Genomic DNA, 12,459 nt, shown 5'->3' with positions numbered 1-12,459 from the left:
ATTGTTTAACTTTATTAAAAAAGAAAAAATAAAATGTTTTGACCGGTTTTTTTTTTTTTTTTTTTTTTTGGTCCCTGGCTTTGGCAGCTGCTCTGTATCAGAAGTTCATCTAGGACCACAGGTGCCTGGTTGGGGGTGGGGCTGTATGTTGTTGTTTTAGATGACCTTACTGTATAAGCTCAAGCTGTGCTGGAGCTCAAGGCAGTCCTCCTGCCTCTGCCCTCTCCAGTGCTGGGATTACAGTATGAGCCACCACATTGTCCTGCTGCTGTAGTTTGCCACTGTAGGGACGTGAACATGAGAACAAAGCTCTGCTCCTGACCTCCAGGCTCTTTCAGAGCATGGTAGACAGCTCCAGGTCTTGGGCCCCTTTGCTGGCTTTAAAAAGGCTCACACTGTTGGAAACTGCATTCTCTGTGAATGCTGGACTGGTCTGTCCCACTTACAGGAGGCAAAGTGGAGACGGAATCCGTAACCCTGTAACACTCCAGTCAAGTTACTGTTCTGGGGCAGACACATGAGGCTTTGAAGCTAACCCGCCAGGTGCTGAGAGCACGGATAGCCAGGGAGAGCGCGCCCTGAACCAGAGCTAGAATGGTTAGGCCTAGGGAGAGCGCGCCCTGAACCAGAGCTAGAATGGTTAGGCCTGGGCATTTCTCCTTAGCTGTCAGAGCCCTGTGGGCTTGGCGGGGCTGCACAGGTCCTCTCGAGTTTAAGGAGCACTGACTTAAGGTGGTCTTCCCCAGAGACCCTGCACAGCCCATGCTGGGAACCCCTGCATGTGCTCGCCTTAGCTGTCAGATAAAGGCTTTGTGCTCTGCGTTCCTGGCTCCCAGTCAGCCCCCACCTTCTGCATGAGCCTGAAAGCCAACACTGTTCCGCTGCCCGGCCTCATCACAGCTGTGCCTGGCCAGCAGAAGGGAGACAGGACCGATGGCCCCAAGCTGGGGGACAAAGCTAGTGCAAATGTACCCAGTCCTAGCCCCAGGGAAGACTGAACAGGAGTGGCCAAGAGTGACTGCACACAGCTGGGATTAACATGATTTATTTCAGTATCAGTCGCTGAGGTGGGCAAAACCAGGGTAGGCACATAAATCCCAGACACTTGGGTGATGACCCAATTAGCAAGGTCCTGTTACTGAGCAGAAGGCAGAGGTGCTCCAGGGACCACAGCACATGAGCATGTTTAGACTCCCCCAGTAAGCCAGGCTTACTCATCTCTAAGCCAGCTCAGGGTCCCCTCCATTGGCTCTTGGTACCGACTACCCTCCTTTAGAGGAGGCCTAGAAGCACCATGGAGGCAGGATGGACTGGGCAGAAAGCAAAGCTGGAGTTTCCTTCTTAGGCCTTCTCTCTGACCTCAGTCTGTCCACACAGCAGAGACGATGCTACTGTGAAGGGTGAAGGGCCAGAGAGAAGCCGGAGATGCAGCTTATGGTAATTCCATCTTCTTCCCTAACGATCACACTATCAACATAGTTACCGTGTGAAGGAGGTGACAGGGACTTAGGAAAGACCAAAGGCTGGAGGTGAAACCCCTTTTACACCCCAGTAAACAGCCCACACCTTTCTAGGGGCTATATTGATTAAGACTGGCCCCCAGGGAACAGACCCCTCCCAAAGCTACCACTGTTTTCCTGTGGCCGGAACACTGTCCCTAGCATGATGCATGCAGCTCTGAGGTGTGCCCAGCTCTTGATGGGCATAAGGCAGGGGCTAAGGGAGGGTTAACCAGATGTGGCTCCGGGCCCAATGGCCCAGCCTTTTATTGTCACCTCTGGTCCAGGTTCCTGAATGGCATTTTCCTCTGCCCACCCGCCTGTGTTGAGAGCTGAGTGTTAAGGGGAAGCAGGTGGGCAAGAAGGGACTGGCAGTTATTTTACAGACTCTTTAAAAGTTATAGATAGGTTAGCTTCGGGTAAAAAAAAAAAAAAAAAAAAATCTTAAAAATCAAGTGGAAGGCATTGCTACCTTATCCACCCCTCTCCCTTCTAAAGAGCAGAAGGGGTACAGTGGTGTGAACCCTCAGATGATGGTACAGATTTGCATGGCACCCCCCTTCCGGCTGCCATGTATGGGCACAGGTTTGCCCTTCCCATAATACCCCGTGAAGATGGCCTTGACCTCCATCTTCTTAGCTAAGCTCAGCATCCAACGCCCTTTGCCCAAGGAATAGAGCTTGCCCCTGGAGAGCTCACCCACCTCCTCGCCTTGGCTGCCCCCCTTCACCTGCTGCAAAATCTCTAAGAGGTCAAGGCCTGTCTGCACCGGCTGCACATCAGCTGCACAGCCTAGGGTGATGTGAGCTCGGCTCCCTGGGGGCAAGGTCTCGGAGGAGGAAGATGGCTTGTCCAAGTCACTGGGCCACAGGAGCAGCTCCTGTTCATTCAGCACCACCTGGGCCCCAGCCGTTTTGGGTGTCACAAAGAGGGCGGTGATGGACAGCTTGAAGGCTTTGCTGTAAGATCTCTTCACCACCTGGGGAAAGAGAGGAGGACCTAAGTTAGACAGCTGGCAAGGGTAGGCTACCCCCCAAGAAGAGAAAGTGAGTGTAGGAGGCTTTCGTTTTTTTCAAGACAGGCTTACTCTGTGTAGCCCTGGTTGTCCTGGAACTCACTCTGTAGACCAGGCTGACCTCGAACTCGGATCTGCCTGCCTCTGCCTCCTGAGTGCTGGGATTAAAGGCGTGGGCCACCACCACACAGCTGTGTAGGGGTCTTTGTTTAAAGTCAGGTCAAACAAACGCACAGCACAGCCATTCAAGCTGCTGCTGGAAAAAGGCTTTCAGAGAGGTGCCAGGCACCAAGCCCATTTACTAAGCCCAAGGCTCTTGAGTGTGTTGCTAGCCTCTCTGCCTTGGCTATTCACTTGTATGAGCAGGGTAATACTAGAGCCTACATCTGAGTAAACAGGATTAACAGAGCCTAGATCTGCTAGTACTGTTACTCCATAGCTCAGCACACTGTGGTTTTTTTTGTTTTGTTTGGTTGGGTTTTTTGTTTGTTTGTTTGTCTGTTTAAAGACAGGGTTTCTCTGTGTAGCCTTGGCTGTCCTGGACTCCCTTTGTAGACCAAGTTGGCCTCTGCCTCCCAAGTGCTGGGATTAAAGGTGTGCGCCACCATGCCCGGCCACACTGTGGTTTATATCTGAGTATGCCTATAGCCACACCTGATTCTCTTCCATAAGTTCCCAACTGTAAAACCTTTTCGTTCATGAGCTTCTCTCCCAACAGTGCTTTGTAAGCATTACTAAATGGACGACAGGAAGGAGCAACGATTTACGTTCAGCCATCCCACTGGACTAGGCTGTGAGGACACAGGTGAGCAAAGAACACCTGGCTCTTAGCACCTGCTTCACTGGGGATTGGCCCGTAGGCAAGCAGGTGTAGGGCGGCTGGGAAGGCAAAGGGAAAGGAAGTTAGGAACTGGGCAGCATGCCTGGAGTTAAGGATGGCTCCATCTGGCTGTGTGCCGTGTGCATTGTGCCCTGTGCTGTGTGTGGTGTGTTGTGTGGGGTATGTTGTATGCGGTATGGTGTGGGAATGGGCGGGCCACCATCCTCAGCCACTCCTTTACTCAGAAGACTAGAGCCCCAGTGCAGCAGGCTCTCTGGAACACAGGACTCAGCATTTAAGACTTGGGCACTTAACAAGCAATAACCTGCTGCTGCCTGGCATTCACCATGGATCTACATGAGGGGAAGGCCCCATAGTAGGCCCTGGGGACAGATGACCTAGTGAGTCCCTAAGGAAGGCTGACAGGAGAGACTAAGGCAAAAACAGGAGGAGCCACAGGTCTCCAGCCACTCACTGTGTGATGTTGATCCCACACACCACCCCCTCGCTCGAGCTGTCCCTGGGGAGAACTCACATCCTGCTGGGCATACTCTTCTGCCCCGGTGGCCTTGCCGTAGTCACAGAATTTGGTTGTGCAATGCAGCACGCCTGGGGGTCTCTTCCCAAAGTAGCTGACCAGCTCAAGCTTCTCCTTGGGTTCATCCTCAGAAATAACTGCAGAAGAGAAGGAGTCAGGGGGCTGGGGAGATGGCTCAGTGGTTAAGAGCACCGCCTGCTCTACCAGAGGTCCTGAGTTCGGTTCCCAGCAACCACATGGTGGCTTCCAACCATCTGTAATGTGATCTGATGCCCTCTTCTGCAGATAAAGTGCTCATATACAATAAATAAATATTAAGAGAGAGAGAGAGGAGAAGGAGGACGAGGAGTCAGGATGGGGGTGCTAAGCCTCCCGCTGAGCCTCCCAACACCGACCACAGAAACTGCAGGCCCAGCAGGGAACACAGGGCCATCGCTAAGACATTCGCTGGCATTCCGCTGCTCTTCACTCATCTTGCTAGCTGGAGATGCAGTTCAATTGGCAGAGTGCTGACCTAGTGTGCACAGTGCCCTGGGGTGAGTCCCCAGTGCTGGCACCACGCGAAGCAAACATGGACAGATGCAGAAGGAGCAGGAGTTCTGGGGGAGGGACCCGGAGGCCATTGGGGTGCTTGCCTGGCATGCATAGGGTCCTGGGTTAAACTCTAACCAGGATGGCCGGGCGTGGTGGCACACGCCTTTAATCCCAGCACTCGTCTACAAAGTGAGTCCAGGACAGCCAGGACTCCACAGAGAAACCCTGTCTCGAAAAACCAACCAACCAAAAAAAACTCTAACCACGATGGCTTTACGATGTATGGATCTTCACACTCTTGCTGAGTTCTAAGGCATGTGTGACATAGGGCTAGGCCAGCATCCTACCTGGACAGGGAAAGCAGGTGAGAAGGCAGTACATGGGGAAAACAAAACACATCCTGCCACTTACTAGCCATCTGGGGCACACAGCTGACTCTGGTCAGTCCACTATGACAGTTCCAATTGCCATACCCCCAAACTCCTCGGGGCCGCCAAGACTTACAGCAACCATTTCACCCAGGGGTGACTGTTACACACCAAGGGCCTGGAACAGGAAGTATCCTGGGTACGGCAGAATAAGGTGGCTGAGGACTAGAATGGCAAAACAGAGCCTCCAGAGGATAAGCTTTGTGGCTGCATTTGTCTATAGCTTCAAGAGATCCTCTATTCCGAGCATGCCACACCCTGGACAGAAAAGCATTCTGGTGTTTGTGGCCAAAGGCAGCACCACCAGCTCTGGCTGGAACACCTCCCCCCTGCCTTCCCCCGCCCCCGCCACACACACACACACACACCCCCCCCGCTCTTGCCCCTCACTCACAGGAAGTGAGTGGTCGGGTTCCCAGCCAGTACCTTTCCTGTACAGCCATAGGAGACAGAAAAGGTTTTCTGAGAACTCACATGGGCACAAAGGGCCTTTTTGCCTCTGAGCCATCGGACAACAGAACGAGAAGATGCAAGTTTGTGGACCAGTTAAAATTGAGAGACTTAAAAACGACCTAAAGGCCGGGCAGTGGTGGCGCCCAGCACTCAGGGAGGCAGAGGCAGGTGGATGGCTGTGAGTTCGAGGCCAGCCTGGTCTACAAAGCGAGTCCAGACAGCCAAGGCTACACAGAGAAGCTCAGTTTTGAAAAACCAAAAACAAACAAAAAACAACCGACTTAAAGGGGACCAAGCAAAGTGCTGCATGCCTTTCATTCCACTACGGGGAAGGCAGACAAAGGGAGATTACTGCAAGTCAGACCAGCCTGATGGATATAGTAAGTTCCAGGCCAGCCATGGAAGGCTACATAGACTGTCTCAAAAAAAAAAAAAAGATTTAAACGCATAGAAGGGTTATGACAGGACAAGTTTGTGGGACACTTTGGGGAGTAAGGGGGGCCTACCCATTCACTGGGGCCAACAGCCCTTGCCAATGGAGAACCCGGATGGATCCTACCCAGGGACAGGTGGCAGTTCTCACATCCTGCCGGCTTGGCTTTGCTGATTTTTTTTTTCCCCTTTTTGTTTTGTTTTCCCCAAGACAAGGTTTCTCTCTGGAGTCTTGGCTGTCCTCCCTTTGTAGACCAGGCTGGCTTTAAACTTACAGAGATCCACTTGCCTCTGCCTCCCTGAGTGCTGGGATTAAAGGCATGCGCCACCACACCCTGCTGACCTTTCTACTTTTTTTTTTTTTTTTTTTTTTAGTTTTTCGAGACAGGGTTTCTCTGTGTAGCTTTGGCTGTCCTGGACTCACTTTGTAGACCAGGCTGGCCTCGAACTCACAGCAATCCACCACCTTTCTACTTTTTGTACTTTAGGTTTCTATCTCATATTTTGCTTGGAAACGTGTGTTCTGCTGCTAAAAATGACTTTGACAACCTAGGGCCATAGTCTCCCTCCCAGGGTATAGGACGTGGTGACATTTCCTATGATGAGAGTTACATAGTTTTCATACCTCCAAGACTCGGGTGGGAGGGTGGATGGTGCTGGGAAGAAGAGGGAGGCAAGAAAGGTGCTGGTGGACACACCATCTCCATAGCGTCACCTGCTTCTACCACTAACTCCTTGCTTCTGGCTAATTGTGGAGGCTGCCACCTGTATCCTCCACCCCTCACTCCGTCCTCTGAGCTCAGCAGCACCCAATGCCTAGCAAGGCGGGAAAGGGAGGGGGGTGGCTCTCCGACACCAGCAAACAGTACAAGGACTTAGTTGCCCTGCTCCCTCCCCGCAGCCACCTACAGTGTCGAAGCTCCTTCTTGAAGGCCTTGTGATTTCCCAGCTCCTCTAGAAAGACCTGGCCAGCTTTCCGGAGGGTCTCGGAACTCCTTTTGGTCAGGAACCAGCCAAAGTAGAGCGGCAGGAAGTCCTTCTCCAGCCCGGGCTTCAGCTTCTTGAGGTCATCGGCTGACAGATGCCACTGGTTCTTCTCCTTGAGCTGGGCACAGTCCAGTCGCCACGCCGTCTTGGGCTCCACCAGCACCACCTGGTACTGGTACTGGTCCGCCATTTCAAAAAGCTGATCCAGCCGCTCCCGCTCGTGGTTGGTGTCATCGAGGACAAGAACCCTGATGTCCCGGCGACAGTAGGCAGCCAGGCTCTCGTCCAGCCTCTTGTACTCCTCGGAGAAGTCTGCTCTGGAGCCCGGGGTGATCTTGTAAGTATCAGCGGACACAATCTTGGTGCCGTTGTGGTACTTCTCCGCGATGGACCGAGCCAGCGTGCTCTTGCCGCTGCCTGGCAGGCCGCGCAGGATGAACAGTGTCTTGCACTCGTGCAGCGTGGCCACCGTGTCTTCATCCTGAAGGAAAGGGAACTGTAGCTCTGCCTTGTCCTTTGCTCCTGCGGATGACATTTTCCTGAAGAAGATCTTGGGCAGGAATGTGTGGCTTTTTCGGGTAAAGCCTGTGCTCTGTGTGAGGAGGGGAAGAAGACACGTTCAGCCTGGGGTTCCTCGACGCCAGCCCACAAGCACCAAAACCTAATCTCTAGCCTAGTTCTCCCAAAGGGGAACCAGCTGCCAGCTCAGGAATCCCTAGGCCTAACTTAAAGCACTGTCAGGTGGTGGGTGCTTTGCCCGGTGGCGTGGAGTGGTGGCTTTTTTTTTTCCTCTCCCAACAGGTCCTTGAGAATCTTCAACGGCAGGACTGTGCAGGGTAGAGGGAACCTTCCTGAAGCTACCTAACCTTTTTTTTTATTCTCCTGGCTCAAAAGATCACTCTCTGCTGCTCTTCAGAGAAAACACCTTGGTGGCAGTGCATGCAAGTGCCAGTCGCTCTCTGTGTGCCCCGACTTATATAGGCTTGGCACCTCTTAACGGTTGTCCTATTTAGAGGCCTGAGGCTCTGTGTGTGGGCAAAGCCACAGCTGCCTTGGCTCTCTGAGTGTGCAGAGGAGGGTGAGGGCAGAGGAGGGTGACCCAAAGACCGCCTCCCTCCACCCAACAATGGCATCAACAGATAATAGTCTCTTGTCTGAATGTTGGGGGACAATGGTCCCACAGAGGGCTGATGGGGGGCAGGGCAGGAGATCACTGAACAAAGGCCCTCATTCAACGCCATCTCCTCCTCTGCTCAGTCCCCCTCTCCCTGGTCTGTAGGACTAGGGGGCACAGGGCACCTGTATCCAGGGATCTCTGCCCCTTTACTGTGTGTTAGCAGCACCTCTCTGTTAAAAGCAACAAGTAATAGCAGTTTCAATGGCCACCTACACGGGCTTCCGCCTTTGGTGTGCACCCTGAGAGTTTAGCTGACTTATGGCTTCTTTACGCCTTGTGCAGGGGTCGGCTGGGAACCCACTCCCAGCGCGGGCTCCGCAGCAGCCCTGGCCTCTCTGGCTCTACCCTGGGCCCAGACCCACTTGCCAGCTGGTTTCCACAGGGAGCCTCAATTTTCCTCCTCGCTGCTACAGGGTTTCCTTCTTCGGCAGCCTTGAGACTCCCCCAAGCTTCCCCGTTCCGCCCCCCGCCCGCACCCTGCCTCCCACCCCCCACCCCACCCCCGCCGCGCCTTCGGGCTGCACTGGAGGACCCAGAGGTTTGATTTCAACTCCGGGACCTGGGCTCCTCATTTGCAAGCTACTTCGGCCAAAGGATCCCTGAGACTCCCGCTTTCCGTTAGCTTCTCTCTCTCCCGCCCCGACCCCCACGCGTGCGCTGGGCTCACCATGTTGAGTGGGCGCACAGCCGTCACCGCCTCTGCAGGCACTTTGTCTCCGGGACCGCCCGCCTGCCTGAAGGACACGGGCGTCTCGGGGTGTCAGGACCCCACACAGAGCACCTTTCATAGCTCGAGGGCGGAGCGAGTGGATAGGGCGGGGTCAGCCGGAGCCTCTGCACAAGCACTCCGGGGGAGTGGGGCGGGGGGGGGGGGGGGAGGAATCGAAACCTGGCTGGCACAAAGGCACACCTAGGCTCTCTAGGCCGGAAGAGTCTGGGCCACCTCTTTGTGACTTGAAAGTTACAGATTAACTGCCTCCCCACCCCCAGCCTCTGACACAGGGACTCACTATGTAGCCCTGGCTGGCCTGTAATTCACTATGTAGACCAGGCTGGCCTGGTACAGAGATCTCCTGCCTGTCTCCCAAGTGCTGGGATAAAAGATTTTTTATTTTTTCGAGACAGTGTTTCTCTGTGTAAAATCCCTGGCTGTCCTGGACTGGCTTTGTAGACCAAGCTGGCCTAGAACTCACAGCGATCCGCCTGCTTCTGTCTCTCAAGTGCTGAGGCATGTGTCACCATATCCTGCAAAAATTAACACTGAAAGCCAGTACTCAGGTAGGCAGAGGCAGGCAGATCTCTGTGAGTCCGAGGCCAGCCTGGTCTAACAAACCGAGTCCAGGACAGCCAAGGCTACACAACCCTGTCTGGAAAAAAATTAAAAAAAAAAAAAAAAATTACACACACACACACAGAGTGCAGATAACTCTGTTAACACGCCAAGTATGTTGACCTGAGTTGAATTTCAAGGCCCTGAATGGTGAAAAAGAGCAAACTCCCTCAGGTCGTCCTCTAATTGCCACAGGCATGCTATGTGTAAATCCACACACATAGATACACAGAAAATTTTTGATTAAAATGTAATTTTAAGAAGACATGATCTGGGGCCGGGCGTGGTGGTGCATGCCTTTAATCCCAGCACTCAGGAAGCAGAGGCAGGCCGATCCCTGTGAGTTTGAGGTCAGTGCTACACAGAGAAACCCTGTCTCAGAAAAAAAAGAAAGAAAAAAGAAAAAACAAAAAACCAAAAACACAAACAAAACAATCACAAGTTTGCTGGGTGGTGGTGGCACAGACAGCTCTCTATGAGTTCTAGGCCAGCCTGTTCTACAGAGCAAGTTCCAGGACAGCCAGAGCTACATAGAGAAACCCTATTTCAAAAAACCATAATTAATTAATTATGAATTAATTAATTCACAAGTTCACCAAGCAGTGGTGGTGGTGCATGCCTTTAATTCCAGTACTTTGGGAGACAGAGGCAGGTCCATCTCTTGAGTTTGAGGGAGTTCCAGGACAGCCAGAGCTGCATAAGGAAATCCTATGCCAAAAAACCAGAAAGGAAGTCGGTTTCTGTATACCCTCACCCTAGCCTGGAGCTTTGTACCCTCCACATAGTACACCCTGAAGAAAGTAAGTCAGTGGCCAAGAAGCAAGCAAAAATACCTTTGTTTTCGGGGCTTTCTTTTTCTTTTTCTTTTTTCTTTTTTTCTCGAGACAGGGTTTCTCTGTGTAGCCTTGGCTGTCCCGAACTAACTTTGTAGACCAGGCTGGCCTCGAACTCACAGCGAGGCTACCTGCATCTGTCTCCCGAGTGCTGGGATTAAAGGCCTGCCCTACCACTGCCTGGTGTTTTGTTTTGTTTTTCAAGACAGGGTTTCTCTGTGTAGCCTTGGCTCTCCTGGAATAGCTTTGTAGATCAGGCTGGCCTCGAACTTGCAGTGATCCGCCTGCCTCTGCCTCCTGAGTGCTGGGATTAAAGACATGCGCCACCACCGCCTGGCTTTCGGGCTTTTCCTCTCTTTCTTAGAGCATTCTGGCTTTCCGGAGATTACTTGTTTCTCATTTCTTTGTTTTTTTCTTTTTCTTTTCTTTTCTTTTTTTTTTTCCGAGACAGGGTTTCTCTGTGTAGCCTTGGCTGTCCTGGACTCACTTTTGTAGACCAGGTTGGCCTTGAACTCACAGCAATCAGCCCTGTCTCTGCCTCCTGAGTGCTGGGATTAAAGGTGAGTGCCACCGTGCCCGGCTTCACCCCTTTCATGTCTTTCACTCGTGCCCACTGAGAACGAAGGGAGGAAAGGGAGCACAACACCTCACTCAGGACTTGTAAAAGTTAAAGACCTATATTTAATGGGGAAACGGGCACACAGAGTGACCTCTAGAAGGAGTCAGTCTCCCAGGGTTGGTTTTTTTTTTCTATCAAAAGCATCCCACCTGGGAACACTGTTCTCCTGAACCTAATGCTACTAAGCCAGTGCTCATCCGTTCCCGTTTCATTCTTTTACTTCCTCCTTCTCTTGTGTTTTCTCCAACCTTTCAACCTCTCTGGCAGCTTCTGCTGCTTTCTTCTCTCGCTTTGGATCCTTTAGGCTTAAATTCTCTGAGAATGTGTGGTCGGAGTCTTCTGAGAGCTGGCTGTAAGTTTCCCTACTGTCTCCCAGCAGTTTTCGGCTGAGTCCTGAAGAGCTCTTCCTGTCTTCTTCCTCCGTCCTCTGCTTTGACCCCTCATCATCCGTGGTGTCTCTCTCACTCTCCACTGGGTCCCTTTCCCACTGTTTCATCACTTTCTCCGGTTCGTCCTGAGCCCGTCTGCTTTCCTTCTGCATTGGCACCGGCAACTCCATCAGTGCAGTGGCCTCCTCTGAGAAACAGAACAGGGTGGGGCCGGATGAGAGTCTAAGGCATGATGAAGGTCTGTGCCTCCCAGAGCAAAACCCCGAGAGCGGCTGCTGTCACAAGCCCCTTCGTGTGGTGTGACAGCACACGCTTCCCAAAGGAGAAAGCTGGTCACTCCTCAGGGCCTGAAGCCAGCCCTGCTCTGCTGCACATATCATGCCACCCGGTTATCATGGAATTGCACAGGAACCTGAGACTGACCCAAAGGGTATCACACCACGATCTCCCTCCAAGCAAGAGCAAAGCCAGAACTTGATCATCTGATCCAAAAGCACACGCTCTTTTCCCTACAAGTAATGGCACAGGGGCCGGGCGTGGTGGCGCACGCCTTTAATCCCAGCACTCAGGAAGCAGAGGCAGGCGGATCACTGTGAGTTCAAGGCCAGCCTCGTCTACAAAGTGAGTCCAGGACAGCCAAGGTTACATAGAGAAACCCTGTCTCGAAAAAAAAAAAAAAGAAAAAGAAAAAAGAAAGAAATGGCACAGGGAATGGAGAGATGGCTCAGAGGCTAAGAGCACTGGCTACTTTTCCAAAGGTCCTGAGTTCAATTCCCAGCAACCACATGGTAGCTCATAACCATCTATAATAAGACCTAGTACCCACTTCTGGCAGGCAGGCATACATGCAGGCAGAATACTGTATGAATAATAATTAAATGTGCTTGTTTCTGGTCCATGCCACATGAGCAGCCACTGCCACCGGGTCCTGCTATTTCGTACCACACTGCTCCCACAACCACGCCTTTCCCACTGTGATGCAAAAGGCATCCTTCCTCTCTTAACAAAAATAGCATAGGTGTTGAGAAGTGACCCGGGGTTTTTTCTCTCCAGTGTCCCCATCCTGCCACCATTGTATTTGTCACTGGGGAACAGTCAACGTTGAGTTCTCTTGTAGACCTGTGAGCAGGCTGTAGGCAAGAGGGGCTGCTGGAGGGCTGCCATCTTATGATTCCTGCTCCTTGCCTCTGATCATTGCAGAAAAGTTACCATCACTTCCTGGATACCCTTTATGCTCTTCTTCCTGGAAGCTGCTCTTGCAGTAGAGGCTTAACAGGTTCATGGCCATCCCGAGGTAAAAAGATAAACAACACTGCTCTCTGCTGTTCAGAGAAGGAAGTGCCCCCGTGAATGGCTGAAAATATCTTTCCCCAGCATGTGGCAGTCCCAAAGGAAGGGAGGCTGC

The 12,459-nt window shown here is 52.3% G+C and overlaps 2 protein-coding genes across 2 annotated transcripts in view; both read right to left on the bottom strand.

Annotated features, from left to right (window-relative positions):
- Positions 1-1,930: 1,930 nt before the first annotated feature.
- Positions 1,931-8,696, bottom strand: Cnp (2',3'-cyclic nucleotide 3' phosphodiesterase). The gene is made up of 4 exons (XM_051158619.1): positions 8,551-8,696; positions 6,629-7,298; positions 3,870-4,009; positions 1,931-2,478 (listed from the first exon to the last, which is right to left on the bottom strand). The coding sequence occupies exons 1-4, from the start codon at positions 8,551-8,553 to the stop codon at positions 2,026-2,028; spliced, it is 1,266 nt and encodes a 421-aa protein (XP_051014576.1). The 5' UTR covers positions 8,554-8,696; the 3' UTR covers positions 1,931-2,025.
- Positions 8,697-10,873: 2,177 nt separating this feature from the next.
- Odad4 (outer dynein arm docking complex subunit 4) overlaps positions 10,874-12,459 on the bottom strand; it is a 29,123-nt gene continuing 27,537 nt past the window's right edge. Inside the window, exon 12 of the mRNA XM_051158990.1 lies at positions 10,874-11,241. Within this exon, the coding sequence (XP_051014947.1) occupies positions 10,874-11,241 (368 nt within the window). The remainder of the gene's footprint in view (positions 11,242-12,459) is intronic.

Source organism: Acomys russatus, chromosome 16, assembly GCF_903995435.1.
Source record: "Acomys russatus chromosome 16, mAcoRus1.1, whole genome shotgun sequence".
Lineage (NCBI taxonomy): Eukaryota > Metazoa > Chordata > Mammalia > Rodentia > Muridae > Acomys > Acomys russatus.
The sequence above is the reverse complement of the archived record's forward strand: the minus strand, read 5'-3'. Positions and strand labels throughout refer to the sequence as shown.